Source organism: Somniosus microcephalus, chromosome 1, assembly GCF_052327205.1.
Source record: "Somniosus microcephalus isolate GS21.2 chromosome 1, FLI_Smic_1.0, whole genome shotgun sequence".
In the NCBI taxonomy this organism is placed as follows: domain Eukaryota; kingdom Metazoa; phylum Chordata; class Chondrichthyes; order Squaliformes; family Somniosidae; genus Somniosus; species Somniosus microcephalus.
In genome coordinates, this window is record NC_140987.1 from 294,323,985 (window position 1) to 294,343,850 (window position 19,866).

At 45.8% G+C, this 19,866-nt stretch overlaps 1 protein-coding gene and 1 pseudogene across 13 annotated transcripts in view; one reads left to right on the forward strand and one right to left on the reverse strand.

Moving 5' to 3' along the window:
* The window catches only part of LOC147124842 (receptor-type tyrosine-protein phosphatase delta-like), a 921,962-nt gene that overhangs the window by 362,674 nt on the left and 539,422 nt on the right, over positions 1-19,866 (reverse strand). For 12 of the 13 annotated variants that reach the window (XR_015079123.1, XM_085993952.1, XM_085993950.1 and 9 more), the window contains 3 exons: positions 10,747-10,891; positions 6,977-7,282; positions 5,964-6,157 (listed from right to left, as the gene is read on the reverse strand). Coding sequence is in view for 12 of the 13 variants with exons in the window: in XM_085993952.1 (XP_085850078.1) it covers positions 5,964-6,157; positions 6,977-7,282; positions 10,747-10,891 (645 nt within the window). In the remaining variant the exon portion in view is untranslated. The remainder of the gene's footprint in view (positions 1-5,963; positions 6,158-6,976; positions 7,283-10,746; positions 10,892-19,866) is intronic. The other variant, XM_085993984.1, reaches the window with a different exon arrangement.
* On the forward strand, positions 13,210-13,607 carry LOC147124843 (histone H2B 1/2-like; annotated as a pseudogene).

Sequence of the window (19,866 nt, forward strand, 5' to 3'; positions counted from 1 at the left end):
GGACTAGTAATCCAGAGGCCTGGAGTAATGATCTCCAGGCATGAGTTCATATCCCACCAGGACAGATGGGGAATTGAAATTCAGTTAATTCATAAATCTGGAATAAAAAGCTAGTAACAATAATGGTGACCATGAAACTGCCAGATTATCACAAAAACCCATCTGGTTCACTAATGTCCTTTAGGGGAAGGAAATCTGCTGTCCTTACCTGGTCTGGCCTATATGTGACTCCAGACCCACAGCAATGTGGTTGACTCTTAACTGCCCTCTGAAATGGCCCAGCAAGCCACTCAGTTGTACCAAACTGCTACAAGGAAGTACTACAATGGGGGTACCTTCAGCACACGGACTGCAGCGGTTCAAGAAGGCAGCACCACATTCTCGAGGGTAATGAGGGATAGGCAATAAATGCTGGCCTTGCCAGCGACGCCCACATCCCATGAGCTATGATAATTAGCTGTTCAACTTTTTTAGCGAGAGTCGTTGTGGAGAAAAAAAATCCCTGCAAATTATGGTGCAGTGTACGTAATGGCATAAGTCACTCACACTATAGCTTCGGCACCATAATAATGGGGTACAATTGATGCACAATTACTGTGGTGCAAGTTTTCAGGCCATTATGAAAGCAGCTGAAAAACTAACAAAATGAATCTTTTTTTAAAAATTGTCTGAGCATTTTTAATACTGTGCAACCTTATCTCCAATGAAACTGCAAACAATGGATTCTTGCAGAAAAAGCTTTTATTTTCTTTTTAAAACCAGTTTACCTCTTCTAAATGTAATTCTGTGTTCATAGTTTTCTGTCCCTTTCAGTAATTTATCCCCAGTATCCTCGGCGGTGGTGTTGCTGAGCCAAGTACCCTGCTACTGAAAGGCAGGCAGGTGGCCTGCTTCAAGATTGCAGCACTCTTTATCAATTTAGGAGAGTGCAACTGTGGTCAGGTGAAGATTTGTCTGCCAGGCTTCCCCCCACCCTCCTCTCTGCAAAGCCAAGCTGCAAACCTACTTTCTCGTATTCCATGGTACTCCATGCTCATGTAACATTGCCTTTCATACCGCACCATGCTCACTGGATAGAGGGAAGGCACTGAGGCCAACATCCTGCTATGCTGTTACGAGATATCTGAGGAATATGAAGATCCTTGCCAGCAGCCTCCTCCACACATGGAACCTGACAAATTGTGGAGGGTCCCAAGTATACACAAAATTGGATTGAGACCACCCAAACTCATTTTATTTAAATCCTTTTTCTATTCATTCAGTATGGGAAGATAAGATGGCATGATGATCTGCTTTTGGCAAAGCAGAACAAAGAGAAAATATTTACTGTAAGGTCAATGGGACCTATGGAGTAAACCATGGGCATACAACAATAAAGTAACTATCTGACACTGAAAACAATGATCGCCGTGTTAGGCAAAATCGGGTCAGTGTTATTCCTAAAAGGGACTCTCAACAACAGACGATGCAATGCAAATTGCCAGAACTGTACTTAAAAATCAATGATGCTGGAAAATCCATCACAACGGTGCTGACTTGATCTGGACTAACGTGGCGGTATTTGCTTTCATAGTATTATTGTGTTCCATCAGGGAGCCTGCAGTTGTGGGTAGGAGTCCTATTTAAATTTAAAACTGAGGCAAAAATAAAATTATTTATTAATATCCTTACAGCAGAGGAAAATGTAATTCTGCATTTAGGATACGAAGGTAAATAATGCAGAGGAGATTCACCAGGATGTTACCTGGGCTGGAGCGCTTCAGCTATGAAGAGAGAGTGGACAGGCTGGGGTTGTTTTCCTTAGAGCAGAGAAGGCTGAGGGGGGACCTGATTGAGGTGTACAAAATTATGAGAGGGCATAGATAGGATAGATAGAAAGGAACTTTTCCCCTTAGTAGAGGGGTCAATAACCAGGGGGCATAGTTTCAAGGTAAGGGGCAGGAGGTTTAGAGGGGATTTGAGGAAAAACGTTTTCACCCAGAGGGTGGTTGGAATCTGGAACTCACTGCCTGAAAGGGTTGTTGAGGCAGAACCCTCACAACATTCAAGAAGCATTTAGATGAGCATTTGAAACGCCATAGCATACAAGGCTACGGACCAAGTGCTGGAAAATGGGATTAGAATAGACAGGGCTTGATGGCTGGCGTGGACACGATGGGCCGAAGGAGATCTTTCTGTGCTGTATAACTCTATGATTCTATGAATGTTGTTGAATATACCACCAGAATAGCCTGTGTATTACAAAATTCTCCATTTGCAACACAGGCCCCATCAGTCGGCCATGTCTGTTGTGCTCCTAAGTTGTGAATGTCACTCCATTTTTTTTCTGCACAATATGTATCTTCCATATGTTGGTTAATTTTATTAATCTGTTGTGCTATTGCAAAAAGAAATTTTCATAGTGACTGCTCTGCAACCTTTGGATCTGAAGCATTTCTGGACTGCATCGCATGGCGTTTTATGTATGTGTGTTTATTTATCTTCTATTGTTGACTACAGGAGCAGAGAAAGAGAGATACAGTCTCTTCAAAACATTATTGTAAAATAATAAAATGTGTGCAGCATTATTCCGACAGTTGATGATACTCATAACACTTGAATTTTTTGTCTGTTCAAGTGTGAAAAAAAGATGATTGCTCCAACCAACGCTTGAAAGAAAAGGTTTATTATCTTTATTATTATTCATTTAACATTATTAGAAGTTAAATCGAATGGTGGGTGGGTGGGCTGTAACTCATCTGCCTTTTATGTTCTTACTTCTGTCACTTTTAATGAATACTCAGTAAACAGTGAAAATAAAAGTCCGCAGAGCAGTGGAACTTGGATTGGCACCAGGAACCTCCCCCCCCCGCCATATGGCAAAATTACTGATATCAGCCACATGTTGAGTAGACGGTAGGGGCATTCGCACAACCTTGCCCATCGCCGACTGCGATTACAGCGGGTGACTGCCTCAGACCTGAGAGCAGGTCACCCACTAACAGTTTGTGTATGGTCTGAGGAGACCAGGTGAGTGCAAAAAAAAATACAGCCTCACCTTTAAATAAAATAAACAGAACCATAGAATAGAATCACAGAACAATACAGCACAGAAGGAGGCCATTCAGCCCATCATACCCGTGCCAGCTCTTTGGCGGCGCGATCTAATTAATCCAACTCCCCCTGCTCTTTCCCCGTAGCCCTGTACTTTTTTTTTTCCCTTCCAAGTATTTGTCCAAATAGCTGAAAAGAGATAAGGGGTGATTGCACAATCCAGCAGCAGAACTCGCAGGGAGTGCGCCTCATGTGATTGTGGGCACACAGTCCCTACACATTACCATCTTCAGGTTAAATGGAGGAAAATTCACGCACTATGTGCCGGCAATTTCCTGAGATGCACTCCCGGATAGAAGCAGCAGATTGCATAATCACTCGCATGGTCCTCACATTTAGCAAAAAACTACAAAAATACTGAATGAGTGACTCACAGAAAAATCTAATGTGTCTGATAGCCCAGACTACATAAGGGAGTTAAGCATAGAAACGGCTGTCGGTGATATCAGGGGTTGAACAATTAACGCAGTTATAATATTCCTCCCTCCGCAAAGTAGTGGAGAAAAGAATGTCATGTGAGCAAGTTGAGTGTTCGTCTGCTGATATTACAGACACTCATTTCTAGGATTAAAATTGCAGGTTGTTATTTATTCCATTTTTAAAAAATTTACAGAACATTTTCTATTATCTTGTGTTAAATTCTACTGTATGTACTCACATAAGAGATGAAATCTACATCATTGTTTGAGGCTAATAGTGAAGGGGTTGTCTAATCCATGGGTCATTATGGTGGGTGACAGTGAAGGGGTTGTCTAATCCATGGGTCATTATGGTGGGTAATAGTGAAGGGGTTGTCTAATCCATGGGTCATTATGGTGGGTGACAGTGAAGGGGTTGTCTAATCCATGGGTCATTATGGTGGGTGACAGTGAAGGGGTTGTCTAATCCATGGGTGATTATGGTGGGTGATAGTGAAGGGGTTGTCTAATCCATGGGTGATTATGGTGGGTGATAGTGAAGGGGTTGTCTAATCCATGGGTCATTATGGTGGGTGACAGTGAAGGGGTTGTCTAATCCATGGGTCATTATGGTGGGTGATAGTGAAGGGGTTGTCTAATCCATGGGTCATTATGGTGGGTGACAGTGAAGGGGTTGTCTAATCCATGGGTCATTATGGTGGGTGATAGTGAAGGGGTTGTCTAATCCATGGTCATTATGGTGGGTGACAGTGAAGGGGTTGTCTAATCCATGGGTCATTATGGTGGGTGACAGTGAAGGGGTTGTCTAATCCATGGGTCATTATGGTGGGTGACAGTGAAGGGGTTGTCTAATCCATGGGTCATTATGGTGGGTGACAGTGAAGAGGTTGTCTAATCCATGGTCATTATGGTGGGTGATAGTGAAGGGGTTGTCTAATCCATGGGTGATTATGGTGGGTGATAGTGAAGGGGTTGTCTAATCCATGGGTGATTATGGTGGGTGACAGTGAAGGGGTTGTCTAATCCATGGGTCATTATGGTGGGTGCTATTCTATTCTATTCACAGAGTTGAGTCTTGCACCTCTGCTGCACTTAATCCTTTGTGATTCCCTCATGACCTCATTCGCAGAAAAAGCCTTGCTGTCAACTTTCACACATACACTGATGAGACAGAGATCTACCTCTGTCTCCCCCTTCGACCCAATGGAGGATTCCACTTTCTCCAGCTGTCCATCTGACATTAAGACTTGGATGAGCCAAAACTTCCTCTAGCTAAATGTCAGCAAAACTCAATGTATCCTCTTTGGCTGTTGAAAACACTTGTGTGCCTCCAACCTTGACTTCATCAGTGTTCCTGGCCGCCGCCTAAAGCTACGCCGAGATGCAGAACAAAAACAACTTGAATTTGCATAGCATCTTTTACGTAGAAAAGGCACCTCACGTTGGAGATAATGGAAGCCAAGCAGCACTGGCTGACAGAAAGTGTGACTGTATAGATAGGTTTCAAAACAGCTTTTCCAGGTAAGAGATAGTAGCAAGGTGGTGGGGGGGGTGCATAGGGTGGGAGTTACAGTGAGTAGGGGCTGAGAAAACTGAAGGCTCTATCACCAATAGCGGAACAGAAGGAGGAGGGTCAGTAAAGAAGTCTTGGGGAACCGAAAAGCAAAAGGAGGGAGCATGAGGCGGGGAGACGCTGCAGCGGTAGGGTGGAGTGAGCCTGTGCTTGCAGATGAGGCTTCTGAATCCAATGAGTTGGAGGACAGGGAGCTAATGGGGGTTAGTGTCGGACAGGAGAGTTTAGAGAAGTTGGTATTTGTGGTGACAGAAGCTCGCCAGACTGGCAAGGTGAGCATTGGAGAAGTTGAGTTTAGAGGTAATGAAAGTATGGATATGGGTTTCGGCAGCAATGTTGCAGAAATAAGTAGTGATGGAAAGGATATGGAATTGGAAGCTTAGTTCTAAATCAGACAGGACAGTAAACTTAAGCACCATCTAGGCCAACCTGAGCAAGCAACCAGGGAAGGAAATGGAGCTGGTGGTAAGTGTAAAGTGTTTGATGTCTTGGTCAACCCCAAGCTCACTTGTGATCTGTTATCAAGATCACCATTTAGCACCTCAAAACTGGACTTCTCCTTTGCTCTCCCTGACGCCCTCCCCAGTTTCACCTTCCATAATGTTAGAATAGAGACTCCTGGTCTTATATGTAGGTCACATATTTCTGGATATTGGATAGGAGGGTGGGCAGTGGGCTGCCTTATATGTGACTACGTACAATAGTTTATATCGTCTTAACGATAACTTTGTTCTCTCCATTAAAACAGTACAGCTAGTAGAATGGAAGAGATAAAATGCAAAGTTGAACCAGCATAAATTTATACATTTTCATTGCACACTGAAACATTCTGAAATTTTACAGTCACTAAATCAGCATCAACATCTCAGCCAGCGTACCTGTGCATCTGCCAACATGATATCTTTGAGCATGGGCTGTCCTCGTGCTTCTCCATGTTCCATCCTCACATAGTGCACCTGGTAGCCACGTATTTGTCCATGTTGTTTATTTGGAACAGGTGAGCGCCACGACACCGCAATAGCTGTTGAGTTCAAAGCCTCTACCTCGACTTTGCGAGGAGGACCACTAGGAACTGGAAGAATACCATTTGATTAAAAGAAAAAAAAACTGACACCGCCCTGTCCCTCCCAATCAGCAGCACAAGGACAGACCCACTATTTTTTCCAAAAGAGATGGAGGAAAGGGTGTCACTTCTTTGAAACTGTGTCCAAAAATGCATCATAAGCTGAAAAATGCCTGAGCTGCATCTTTCTAAAACACCAAAAATGTGGAAAAATGTGAAAAACATGGAGGAAAAGGTACAAATACTAAAAACAGAGGAAAAAGGCAGCCAAGGATAATGCTTTGAATGCCAAAGCATCACAAAATATAAGATTTTTTTGTATCTGATTTTAAAAAATGATTCCAAGAAGATATTCATTGTGGGAAAAAAAATGACAGCCACTCTTATGTCTCTGTCCCAGGACTGATTGCTTTTCACCGACCAACATCTCATGAAATCCGGGCAAATAATGCACGAATGTTGCTGTGATATGTCAGTGCACTGAGAAGAATGTTGAATGATTTATGTGATTCAAAAAGAATTGAAAAGAATACTATGGGGGTTGGGGGGGGGGGGGGGGACAATATTAACAATAGTAGTCTAAAACATAAAGTGTTGAGGGAAAAAACAAATTAGACAGGATGCTTGAAATACAAGCAGTTTTGCACTGTGGTAGGTGCAGAGAGGTTCTGTAGTTGTAGTTCAGTAGGGAGAAAAAAAAACAGAGAGGGGGAGATTCAGTGGAACGGAGGACTAGACGCAACACTTACAGAAAGGTGCAAGAGTGTCAGCAAGGGAAGACTTGTTAGCCGAAAAAAATTGCTGATTGGTTGTGCTAAGCCAACATACCATCCTCATCTGTGCGAATCAGTATGGGAGAGCTCTCTGGGCCAGGTCCAACATCCGTGTGGGCAGTCATAATGATGCGGTACTCAGTCCACTTCTCCAAATGTTCCAGCAAGTACTGTGTGGTATCTGGCGGAATATCCAAGGCCTCGTTGGGCGAGCTGTCTTCTCGGTCATTCGCTGTGTATCTGATGGAGTATTTGGTGATGATGCCATTCTGCTTCTCTGTTGGTGGGGGCAGCCAACTTACCAAAATGCTCGTTGAGCTTGGGCTTGTGCACTTGATATCCTGAGGTGGGGCTGATGGCTCTAATTTTTTTGGAAGTTGGGTCAAGTACGGGTGAAAGGGTGAGGGAATTGTGAAAGAAAATTTAAAAAAAATAAAAACAATGGGAGCATATCCGACAACTTAAAGAGAACAAAAAATCATAAAACCAAAAACATGTTTTCATAAATTAAAAATGACACCTTGGCTTAGAAAAGCAAATTAAAGAGAAATCAAAAACTAATTTCTTGCGTAACATAAAACCAGAAAATGGGGTGATGGTAAGGAAAATAAAATGCTGAAAATGGAGCCTACAAATAATATTACCTACCTGTGATTATAGATCTTACATCATGTATATTTCTTTAATTCCTCCAATCCTTTTTTTATTACCTACCCTTCTTGAACAGCTGCAAACAGTGGGGTGCTTTACCTTCTATATGTGTTACAAATATTTCTACATTCCAAGGAAAAAGATCTAAGTGAAATACCAAGGTACCTACCTACCACACACAAAGAGAGGCCTGTTTACTGTCTGTAAGTAGCACCCACCTTCTACTGATGGATGTCACATACACCCTGCTTCGGTCCTTAAAGGTCAAGTAACAAATGTTGCCTGTTAAAAATGGGTTTCTTTGCATCTATTTCCATGTTTATATTTTTGACAATAGTGCCGCATCTATTTTTTGAGTTACAGCTGGTGCAATACATCACAGGAATATCCTGTAGTCCTTTTTTCACACAGTAATAGGGACAGATTTTATTCCCAAAATGTAATTGCTACTGATCATGAAACAAATAATAACCAAATGAGAGCCAAGCGCCCCTATATTAATTCCTGCCTGCTTGCAGCAGTGAGCATGTCTATGGATAGGGCAGAACAAGCAAATTCCCATTAATGTGTGATGCAACGTGCCAGTGGAATACAATTAAACAAAAAAATCTGGGAATGCTACTAATGCCATTTTGGACACAATAATATGTTGGAAATGAAAAGGGGGAACAAAGCCTAGAAAACTGTCTAAACTGTTCTAACAGAGGCAGGACTCCAGGAGCCTTTTGCATCTTTTTTCCCCTTGTAATTACGAGCAGTAACTTTTTCTGTGTGCATGAGCGTGAATATTTTTCCTCCCCTGAGTTGTGGAAACAGACTTCCGGTAAAAGCAGTTCAGCCGTGTCACTTAACTGCTCCGGGAAAGAATTGGATGATCAGAAATAGGGCTGAAGCTTATTGGGTAAGTGCAATGAGAAATGATCAAATCTCCATGGGCCACAATAGTCGCTGTGCTGCTGTGACCAGTGGAAGTTCAGCTCTGGAAAGCAAGCAGCCAGGGTTGAATAATGGGTTGGATAGATATTGTGGGATTTGCTCCTTTGGGGGTCAGCATTTTACCTCATGAGATTAGATTGGTGGGATATATTGTTCAGAGGAAGGTTTCTGAGCAGGATGTCTAATGTTAGTAAACACCAAGCACATTATTTTACAAAACACAGTGGTAGCAACATGTTGCAAACTTTCTGAACTTTCATATGCTGCCCGGAATACTTAGCAGCTTGAATTATTTATTGATAAGGTGCCTATTTTTCCCGTCACTGTAGTTGAGGGTGGGCGGGTGAGTTTCTTGGTGAAGACTGCGAGGAATTGCTCTTGGACATCAGCCTCGGGCCGAGTCTCCCTCCAACGGTACCGCCTCTTGTTGAAGAAACAACCTGAGTTTTCCTCTGGTAAACTACCCATATTCAGGCAATCTTGGAGCACTGTGGCAAACGGGGAAGCTGGATAGCACATCAGGAAGAAAGAAATAGAAGGATATGCTGATAGGGTTGGATAAAAAGGGATGTGAGGAAGCTCGTGTGGAGCACAAACGCCGGCAGAGACCAGTTGGACTGAAGGGCCTGTTTCTGTGCTGTAAACTCTATGTAATTCTATGTAACTCTTTGTAAATCCCCAGCCCTAAACCGGCCTTTCGAGGTTTTCCTCCTACTCCTCCACCAGCAGGGATGTCAGACACCCTCCATTTGACCATTGCGTCGCATTTAAATGTAGCCAAGGGGGGTGGGGTTTTGGACATCAGAAATTTCCTTGCCTTCCTGCCTCAGTACTGCTGACTCAAAGCACGACTGGCATTAGAAGAGGCAGTAGAGAGACTTCAGTGGCGGCAAAAACGAGAAATCCCTAAGTCATCCAAGTATAAACTTCTGCACACCTTCAGGGGGCTTTTGCCCCTTTAGCAGTAGCTCTGCCTCTTTGTGGTGCTGCAGTCAATGCCCTGCTCCAGCACAATGACTGCCCTCGCTGGTGGCGACAGGCTGCTTCTGCAGAGTGCAGGTACTGCTGGGAAACCATCCTGCACGCTTAATTGACCATGAGCGCGAAAGATGGGACATGGTCACTGTAGGTTTGGGCCAGCGGGCGGATGTTCCGTCCCAATCCACTTCTGTCATCGATACCGACCCAGAGGAATATTCAGTCCTTAACCTTGACTGGCATCTTCTCACTCAGTGACACAGAGGAAAGGAATCTGCATCTTCTGCCGCTATCACTGCCTGAATAGCATTGATGGCTGCATTCCAAATTGCCCTTAGTGTTGGGTGTTAGTGCCAGTGTGGATTGTGGAAATAAAATATGACCCTAAATACCATTAATGATTAAATGTTATCTTCCCTATTTGATTTTACAGCTACAAACAGATTCAGGTTGGATGAACTCTGCATTGGCATACAGGTCCCACATGTAGAAGAAATCTACCTAAAAAATCAACTCTAGCAGAGAACGTTCTGTCAGATAGGTATTACAACAGCCTTTAATGGCACCAGAAATAATTTAAAAGGGTGAAACATAATTACCATTTCATGCACAGGATTCAATCTTATCATTTGACCTTTAGGACTTTATTGAAAGTTACGACACTTAGAATTTAATAGATAATTTTGTAGTTAGCTGACCTTTACAAGTTTCCCCATCATTCCATGCCCAGTGAGACATAGTTCATTATCCTCACCAACTTTTTAGAAAGAAAAGATAAGTACTAAAAGTTCACGTGCAACAAACCACAGGTTATGTTACCGCTGCTGGTCATTAGAAACAGCACTGCCTGGCTCCCAATTAGAACCAATTTAAAGATAAATAGATGGTACATTATAAAGCAAGTGTGGTCCATGTTGCTAGGCACAGAACATTTTTGAAGTCACAACTGAGGTACATTTAACACAGAAACTGTGTGCAACGCAACTGAGATGCACAAGAAAGGTCAACTAACTATGAAAGCTCCTATTCTACAGTCAAAGTGCTTGTTAGTCACTGTAAACATGAACGCTGCGATCTCATCTGCATTAAATACAAAGCTTTTCAATCCTAAATTTTTCTTTCCTTTTGAAGCCTAGGTACGTGTTTTATTAGAATACCACTTGCTGCATGCAGTCAGCTGCTAGATGCTAGCGACAGACCACCTCATCAGACTAACAAGCACCCCAGCAATCATGAATTAGCCAACAGAAGAAAACCTACTAGTTTCCATGGTTTGGGCTGAAATCTGCGCGGTTGAAGCGCCAAGGCCATGCTCAGAACGGGCAGCAAGACGGAAGTAGTACATGGTGTTTGGTTTGAGATCCTCTAAAAGGTAGGCTGTCTTTGGCTCAAATGTGACAAGTTTCTGTGGAGGGAAAAGAAAATTAGCGAGTATGTTCTTTGTATTACAATTTGTGGTACAAGTGGAGTAATACAGGATAAAGAGCAAGATCAAACCATTATGGTAGACGTGAACCTGAGCCAGTATATCTAAACATGTCTGCAGCATCGGGCACTCAACAGGTATAATCCTTTATTAATAAAATAAGGGATTAACAAATTACAGCCAAAGAATAAACAAGCAAGCTTACCTATATTTCAATGAAAGCTCAAAAGTAAAAAAAAAAATGTGGTGAATTTCTGTGCTCATCAAAGCACTGATGTTGGAGAACGCAACACTTTCCCACTTGAGGCATGTAGTGTAATCATCATACATACATTCCCAGCACAGCTGCAGAGTAAAACTCCCTTTGTTACGTCAGCAATGTGCCTCAATCCCAACCTCAGAACAATACCCCCTACTGCACCAGTGTGAAGTTTTCAATTCCAATGATCTTTGCGTGAGTTGGTCAATTTATTGCTAACAGGTGCCAAATGAGGCGCAGTTCTTTGCTGTGGGAACCTTACACCTAATAGGAACCAGGCTGGGAGCATCCAAACTCACTTCTCAGCACCCTTACAGCCAGCAGATTGAAGACTTTCATCACATCAGTCTGGGTTGGATTCAAACACAGGTCCTTGAGAGAGCTCTCACTCTGACTGGTCTATTACCTTGTTCCTGTGTAGTATGAAACAACAAATCCAGCCTAAACTATACTGAAATTTCACGATCCTGGTACTATTTTGATAAAAATAGCAGATTGCTTACCCATTGTAGTACTCACCCGCTTCTCATCCCACTGATTTCAATGGGATGAAAAATCAGGCGGCTTCTGCAATAGTCAGGTGATCTGTTCTGGCAGGTTAGCGCCTGTGCGGCAAAATGGAAAAGGACCCCCATATTGTTTAATAATGTGTTACTACACAAGTTGATTTAAATGGAATATACGACCCTGTCAGATCAAACACAACCCATTCTTCCAGAGTCAGTGCCCAGAGAGGACTAATAGAGGTGAGGGGGTTTCAGTGAAGAAATAATTTTATGTAGAATTTTGCCGTGCCCACAGTAAATGGAATATTCACCAACTGGAGCAGCACCCTGGAGCGCCAATGCACAGTGTGACAGAGCAGAAAGAGCTAAGGTATTTTCCACATATCACATTCACGGTGCAGAGAGATGTCGGGCATCTACCTGCAGAGGAGTGGGGCAATCTGGATGTGTGGCCCTATCAAGTCAGGCACCTCCTTGTGGCCAGCTAAGAGCAATGGCCTGCCAGAAGGGTGCTCATCAGCTCCTATTTTTGTCTCAGTGGAGTGTGTTCAATAAAAGGACCTGTGATGGAAGAAATATGAAAAAGATGGTGCATACTCTTCGCTGGAGGACAAAACCCATGAAATTTGAAAGTATACATAACAAAAGGTGTAGTAGTCCTCATTCTTTGGGTTAAATTTTCCACATACCATTCGTAACTCAACCTAACACGTAAAGGCATTGTTATGATCCCATCATATTATGCACTCAAAATATTGCCTTTTCCCAAGCTTAAGAATATAAGAAATAGGAGCAGGAGTAGACCATTTGGCCCTTCAAGCCTGCTCCGCCATTCAATAAGATCATGGCTGATCTTCTACCTCATCTCCACTTTCCTGCATTATCCCCATATCCCTTGATTCCCTTAATACTTAAAAAGCTATCGATCTCTGTCTTGAATATACTCAACGACTGAGCCTCCACAGCCCTCTGGGGTAGAGAATTCCAAAGATTCACCACCCTCTGAGTGAAGAAATTTCTCCTCATCTCAGTCCTAAATGGCCGACCCCTTATTCTGGGACTTCCTTTTTAAACATAGAGCTTTCCTCTGGATAAACTGCTCAAAATATCAGTCTCTGCTGTGTCATACACCCAAACCAATACACTTTTCAAGAACCATAAATTGTGATGTGTTCTTTAACCTACTCAGGATGATGTCTCTCTGCCAGTTGACAGCATTAGTTTTATGGTGGGCTTGATAGACATCTCATTTGCATTTGTCACAATCACTGGTTGCATTTCCTGAAACTCTTAGTTTTGTTTACACATTAGCAGTAAGCTCAGTGCACATCAAGGAATCTATATTACATTTTTCACTTCTGTTCTGCAGGGTAGTATCATGGAGTGACAATCTTATCATTACCCTTAGTAAGGAACTGGCAAAGAGGCCTGACTAAATGTCAAGAATGGGATCCAAACCCACACCTCCAGAAAACACTGAGCACAGCGCCTTAGACCACTTAACCATGTTGGGGCTGGAAGTGAATGTGACGATGCCCAAGGAGCGGAAACCAGTGCTCAAGAAGGGCATCAAGAAAGCCGTGAGTAAAGTCACAGCAAAGGGCAGCAAGAAGCAGAGAAGGTTGAGGAAGGAGAGTTACTCAATCTACATCTTCAAAGTGATGAAGCAGGTTCATCCTGACACCGGCATCTGCTCCAAAGCCATGATCATCGTGAACTCCTTTGTGAATGATATTTGTGAGCGGGTGAAGCTTCATGCCTGGCCCATTACAACAAGTGCTCAACCATCCGCTCCAGAGAGATCCAGATCGCCGTGCGCCTGCTGCTGCCCAGGGAGCTGGTCAAGCACACAATGCTGGATGGGACAACACCTGTGACCATGTACACCAGCTCACATAAAGCTCCAAGATGTACTGAAAAAAATACATAACGCAAGAGGCCTAAGCACTGCTCATTCCTGCTCCTTTATCACCTAAACCAAGGCATCTACTTTATGACCGTTCTATATTATTTCTAGATCTGCCAGGAAAACTATCCTTCAATTTAGTATCTTGATGTCACAGGATGCCAAAGGTTGAATGCAGAAATAATGTGAATTTTACAGGATTAAGTTCAGCTCCTAGAGAAAACCATTAGTTTTCAGATGGAATCTTTTTTTTCCAAGAATCTAGATATCAAAAGGTTGTTCTTTTACTGACTGAATTAGCTAAATGCACTAAATTGATGCCAAGTTTCAGACTGGATTCTAGCAAGCTTTAAAATCTGGCAAGATTTTGAAAATGCTATTCACAGTACGACCCTCCTCCTGGTGCTGGCACCAGAAACAAAACCGTTTTCAATTGCTGGTATAACTTAATTTCTGTGAGAGAGAAATGAATCAGTGTGGAACTGCAGAAGCATGTAATTGGTTCTCGAAGGATTCAGATGAGCCCGCTTCCTATTGCACTGATTCCAGCCCGATAGTCTTCTGTCAGCTGTACGTGCACACTGTGGTGTCTAGCACTTGGTGTGCCAAGTGACTGTAAGTGAGATTTGAAGGCACTTCCTTCAAACGGGTGGGTGCTTTATTTCAATATTAATTTGGAGATGTGTCCGTTCTGCATGCCATTTCCCACCATTCTGGTGCACAGGACACCACATGTGAACTATACCCATGTGAAGTGGGTTTCCAAGGTTGCCAAGAAGTGCCAAGTATACTGGAGATCACAGAAAGGACACAATAATATAAAGGTACATATATTTTAGTCATTCCTTCATTTGTTTCTTTTTTGTGCTGCTTACGCTTTCATTTGCCTTTGTACAATTGTTATAATTTACTTCTATGTTTACCTTAGCACCATTACTGGCACCAGTGGGTTTCCCAATGAAAATCCACTTCTTGATATGTTTGGAAAAAGAGGAAGCCCTACGGAGGGATGCCAGACACATGAGGCGAGCCAAGAAACTGTCCAACCAGAAAGGACACAATAATATAAAGGTACATATATTTTAGTCATTCCTTCATTTGTTTCTTTTTTGTGCTGCTTACGTTTTCATTTGCCTTTGTACAATTGTTATAATTTACTTCTATGTTTACCTTAGCACCATTACTGGCACCAGTGGGTTTCCCAATGAAAATCCACTTCTTGATATGTTTGGAAAAAGAGGAAGCCCTACGGAGGGATGCCAGACACATGGGGCGAGCCAAGAGACTGCCCAACCACACTCCAGCATCTGCAGACAGAGGTGGAATTACCTTTCTTTGTCAGATCATTGGTGTTGGTGCAGGTTCCTCTTTCCAGAAGAAGCTGGGAAAGCAGACCCAATGGTATCACAAGATAAGTGGAAGCCTGACTAACCATTATGTTGGATATTTCCTTGGAAGCACCTCAGTCACAGCATGTCATGCTGTGACAAATTTGGGTCTGCTGTAAATACTTTCTTGGTTTCAGTAGCATCAATTGCTCCCTTAAGAGTTCCAAGTTGACTCACACTCCCATATATCTACTTAGGCAATAGCATAATCCAGGCATGTAACAATAATACTCCTTTGGGTCCAGAACCAGATATTCATGTCTTTCGCACATATACTTCTTCAATCTCTCTGTAGGTGCACGGAGCCAATATTTAGAGGGGCTGGGCATGATAAGAATTGTTAAGCTTCTTTATTTTGTAGTGAGTGAACATACAGACCATTGCTGTGATCAAATTTACTTAGTTCAATTGGTACAACTTAAATTTCAATAGGATACAAAACATACCATGGTTCCCCACATTAGTGGGTCAGCTTATTTGACCTCAACGAGTTGTGTTGCAACTATTCTGCAGCATTTTGAACCTCTTTGCCTGCTTCTCCTTTAACATAACCTGATTTCTCTGGCAATTGCAGCCTTGCATTTTTAAAAGCCTGACTCCAATATCAGATTTTAGTTAAAGTGACCGGGGGAGAAATTCAGTATCGCCACGTTTGGGGCGTAATACTCGAGCGGGCGCGAAATTTAGCGCCCGGCGCAAATTATCAGCACCTACTGCTAAATTGACCTGCTTCACCCCAGGAGGTGCTTGCAGCACTAAAACAGGCGCTGCACGACTGTCTTAAGGCGCTAAGCCGGAGAAGCGAGGCGCTACCACCGAGGGCGGGCGCAGCGCAGGTGTGGCCAGTTAGCGATAGCACGCAGACATGCTGGCGCCGGTCAGCTCTTAAAGGGGAGGTTCGATCTTGGATTGCAGCCACACCCTGTGCATCGGAGCCCTGATTCTCGGCCTGGACAGACCTGCTGCCACATTCTAACGCCTAGGACCATGCAGAGGGCCAGGGAGCGAGTGCATCGGTTCAGTGAGGGGGCCTTGCAGGTTCTGGTTGGCGCGGTGGCGCACAGGCGATCTATCCTGTTTCCGGACAGTGGCAGGAGGCCGCTGCCCAATGACTATCGCAAAGCTTGGAGGGAGGTGGCTCACAGAGTGACCTCCAGCAGCATGGTGCCTAGGATCCCTGTGCAATGCAGGAAGAAGTTCAACGACCTCACTTGGGTCGTCAGGGTGAGTACCCTTTTCAGTATCCTCTTCATCCCTGCATGTCCACCTCACTTTATGGCCAAAGGGTCCTGAAAGCCCCAATGCCCAGCCCTCATCCAACACCTATGCGCCTTTCATGAAACTCACACGCACATTCAGCACTTTACACACTGTAAGGGCTAATCGACCATGGGAGGCAGTGCAGCCAAGATCAGGGCTTCACACTGTAAGGGCTATTCCACCATGGGAGGCAGTGCAGCCAAGATCAGGGCTTCAAACTGTATTCAGAGCCTGTACTTTCTCCTGCAGGGCAAGCTGGCCCATAACAGGAGGCAACAGCAATGGACCGGGGGAGGCCGGCCTCACCTTCAAGCCCTCACCGATCTGGAGCAGCAAGTCCAGCGGATTATGGCAGGCCAGATGATTGGCCCCGTCGCCACTGGAGATGCTGACCCCGTTCTGGACAGCAATGGTAAGGTCATCACCTTTTTGACCTCTCTCCTTCCACTTGTGCCTCACACCAGCATCCTTTGCCACTATCGAACTAATACAGTGCATTGCAGCACTCATGCCTCCCTCGCTGCCACTCTGTCCTCACGCTAAAGCAACTCTTGTACCTCCCTGCTTTCAGATGCTGATTCGCCAGGTGAGGAGGCGGGCCCTCAGGCTGCCACTGTGAGTGACTCTGAAGGCGAGGCGGAAGAGGAAGCCGGACCATCAGTGCCACCCTCAGCCGAGGCAGCCCATGGCCATAATGGGGACACGTCTTCCCTGGAGGGGAGCAGGGGGGAATGGTCTGAGGAGGGTGAAGCTCCAGGGCCCAGCGGGCTGCAGCAACGCAGGGGGGGGTGGGGGGTGGGTAGGGAAGCTCGGCGGCCTTCTCCCCGGAGGGAGAATCTGGCCTCGAGTCCTGCTACAGTGAGCGCAGAAGAGGTGCGGCTCCTCGCTGAAATGGGCGCCCAGGCGGAGCACAGGCACACTGAGCTCATGGCTGCAGTGGAAAGGATGCCCGAATCCACTGAGTCACTGGCAAGGAGTGTCCAGGACTTCGGCGCAGCACTGACAAGGAGTCTGCAGGAGTTCGGCGCAGCACAGGCGGCTTCCACGCAAGTGCTTAGTGGTGCAATGCAGTCAGTGGCTGGTCTGATGCAGGCGCAGATTGAGGCCACACGAGCACTGACTGCTGCCACCCTCGCTGGATCGGGCATGAATCGCCGGGGCCCGCGCCGCGCCGCAGCAGGCCAACAGTCTGTGCTTCAGCAGATTGCTCCGCATGCTGCAGTGCTGCCCCGTGGGAGTGCCAGTGTGCCGTCCGACCAGGGAGTGGCTGTCCTCTGTCAGGATGGCAGCATTCCAGGCCCAGAGCTGGTCCAGGCTGTATATCAAGGGCATCTGCCGACTCAGTTTCTGACACTCAGCAGCCTTCCCCCAGCCATGCTGCAGCCACTGGGGTCCCATTGCGGAGGAGCTGCAGGGTGGGAAGGGGCCAATCTCGCAAGCGAAGCAGATCACCCTCAAATGGCAAAAAGTAGGAGGTGTGGCAAAATGCTGTTAAATTTTTTATTGAAGGCCGAGGATCGTGGTCATTTTTTGGTTACTCTTTTGTTCATTGTCTCCAGGTTGTGAGAGCCAGTTATGTGTCTGACTGCTTTTTTGGGGGTTTCTCTCTGTTACTTTGTCATGTGGGAAGGGCACACAGTTTGTTAAATAAAGAAGTGTCTTTATTCAGAATGAGCATGTTTGCTCTTTGAACTATTTGTTGCCTTGACCGGCTTAGGGGTTGCGGAACGGTTCCATTCATGTTCTTTCAATGGCACAAGCCATTCCCTCAGAGGGGGCCTAGAACCGACTTGCAATAAGCCGCTGACGGACGGCCCTTGCACTTTGTGCCTCCCTCCCGTCTTGGTGCTCCTCCTCCTCCTCCTCCTCCTCTGCTGGTGCTCCAATGTCTGGTGGCAGTGGCTGAGTCCTGAGGATTGCCAGGTTATGCAGCATGCAGCACACTACAATGAAATGGGAGACTCATTCAGGTGAGTACTGAAGGGCTCCCCCGAATGGTCCAGACAGCGGAACCGTTGCTTGAGCACGCCGATTGTGTGCTCAATGTTCCTGGTCGCTTGATGGCTCTCATTGTATCGTTCTTCAGCAGGGGTGCTGGGCGCACGGAGCAGGGTCATCAGCCAGGTGCACAGAGGATAGCCCTTGTCCCCAAGAAGACAACCTCCTGGGTGAGCCGGGGCTTCGAAAAGGTCTGCCACAGAAGTCTGGCACAGGATGAAGGCGTCGTGGCTGCTGCCTGGAAAGCGGGCATTGACAGCGAGTATCAGCTGTCTGTGGTCACACACCAACTGGACGTTCAACGAATGGAACCCCTTCCGGTTGCGGTAATCCTCGGCATTCTCTTGCGGCACCCGCAAAGCCACATGCGTGCAGTCAATGGCACCCTGGACCATGGGGAAGCCCGCTATTCTTGCAAATCCCATTGCGCGCTCTTGCTGCCTGTCCAGGGTCATGGGGAAGGAAATGTACTGATGTCTCCTTTTAAAGAGGGCAGTCGTGACTTGGCGGATGCAGCAATGCACCACAAACTGGGAGATATTGGCAATGTCCCCAGTAGCGGATTGGAAGGAGCTGGTGGCATAGAAGTTGAGAGCCACTGTGACCTTCACTGCCACCAACAGAGATGTCCTGCTCCTCAGCTGAGGCTGCAGATCTGGCTGAAGCAGGTGGCAGAGCTCGGTGACCACCTCCCTGCTGAATCGCTGCCTCCGAAAACACTGCTCCTCAGACATGTTGAGGTATGAGAACTGTTGGCGGAAAACCCTGGGACGGTAAGGTCTCGTGTGCCGCCTCCTCCGTCTGGCCATGATTGGCACTCTCTCTCGCCATCTCTGTGCCCTCTCAATGTAATGGAGAAGCCCGACGTTTCCACCCATTGCAGCCCCCATAGTATGTGGCCACTCAAGGTTATGCCAGTGAAAAAGCAAACCAACTACAAAGTTCTGGTCAGAAGCCAGAAGTACCTCTGCGCGCGCTGACTCAATGCAGAAATCTCTCTCCCTTTGTCTCTCTGCAAATCTCTCTCTCTCTCACAGAAGGAGTGGTCCAAAAATGGCTACCACAAAGAAGCCAGGAAGAGCCCCCTTTAAATAGCGTCCCCCCAGCCCCACAGCGACTGGGAACCATTCCAGTCAACCAGTCGCTGGGAGCGCCAGGCGGAAAGGAGGGGGGCGCCACTGAAGTTCCGGTTCGGGGCGACCCAAGGGCGTTGCACCATGAAATGACGTCAGGAGCTGCGCGCGCAGCTGAGCGGGCGTTGCGGTTTTGCGCCGCCGCTAAATGTCCGCTCAATTTCGCGAGAGGCGCAGGTCTCGCCGCGCCTGAGCGCTAGCCGCCTCGCGCCCCACTTATCGCCCTCTTAAGGCGCTAACGGGTGGCGCTAACAACTGAATTTCTCCCCCACTAACTCCCTTCCCCCCCCCCCCCCCCCACCCCCAGAGCGGAATCCACCAGCCTAATTTGGAAACGACCCCTGCTGAGTTCAAATGAATGGATCCGCAATGAGTGTGAATGGTCACCAGATTTTAAACTATCGTACCTTGTCATCGCCATGCTGGCATCCTGTCTCAATTCTAATCTACATTCCCAGTCCTACTGTCCTGTTAATTTAATCTCTTGACAGCTAAGTTTAGATC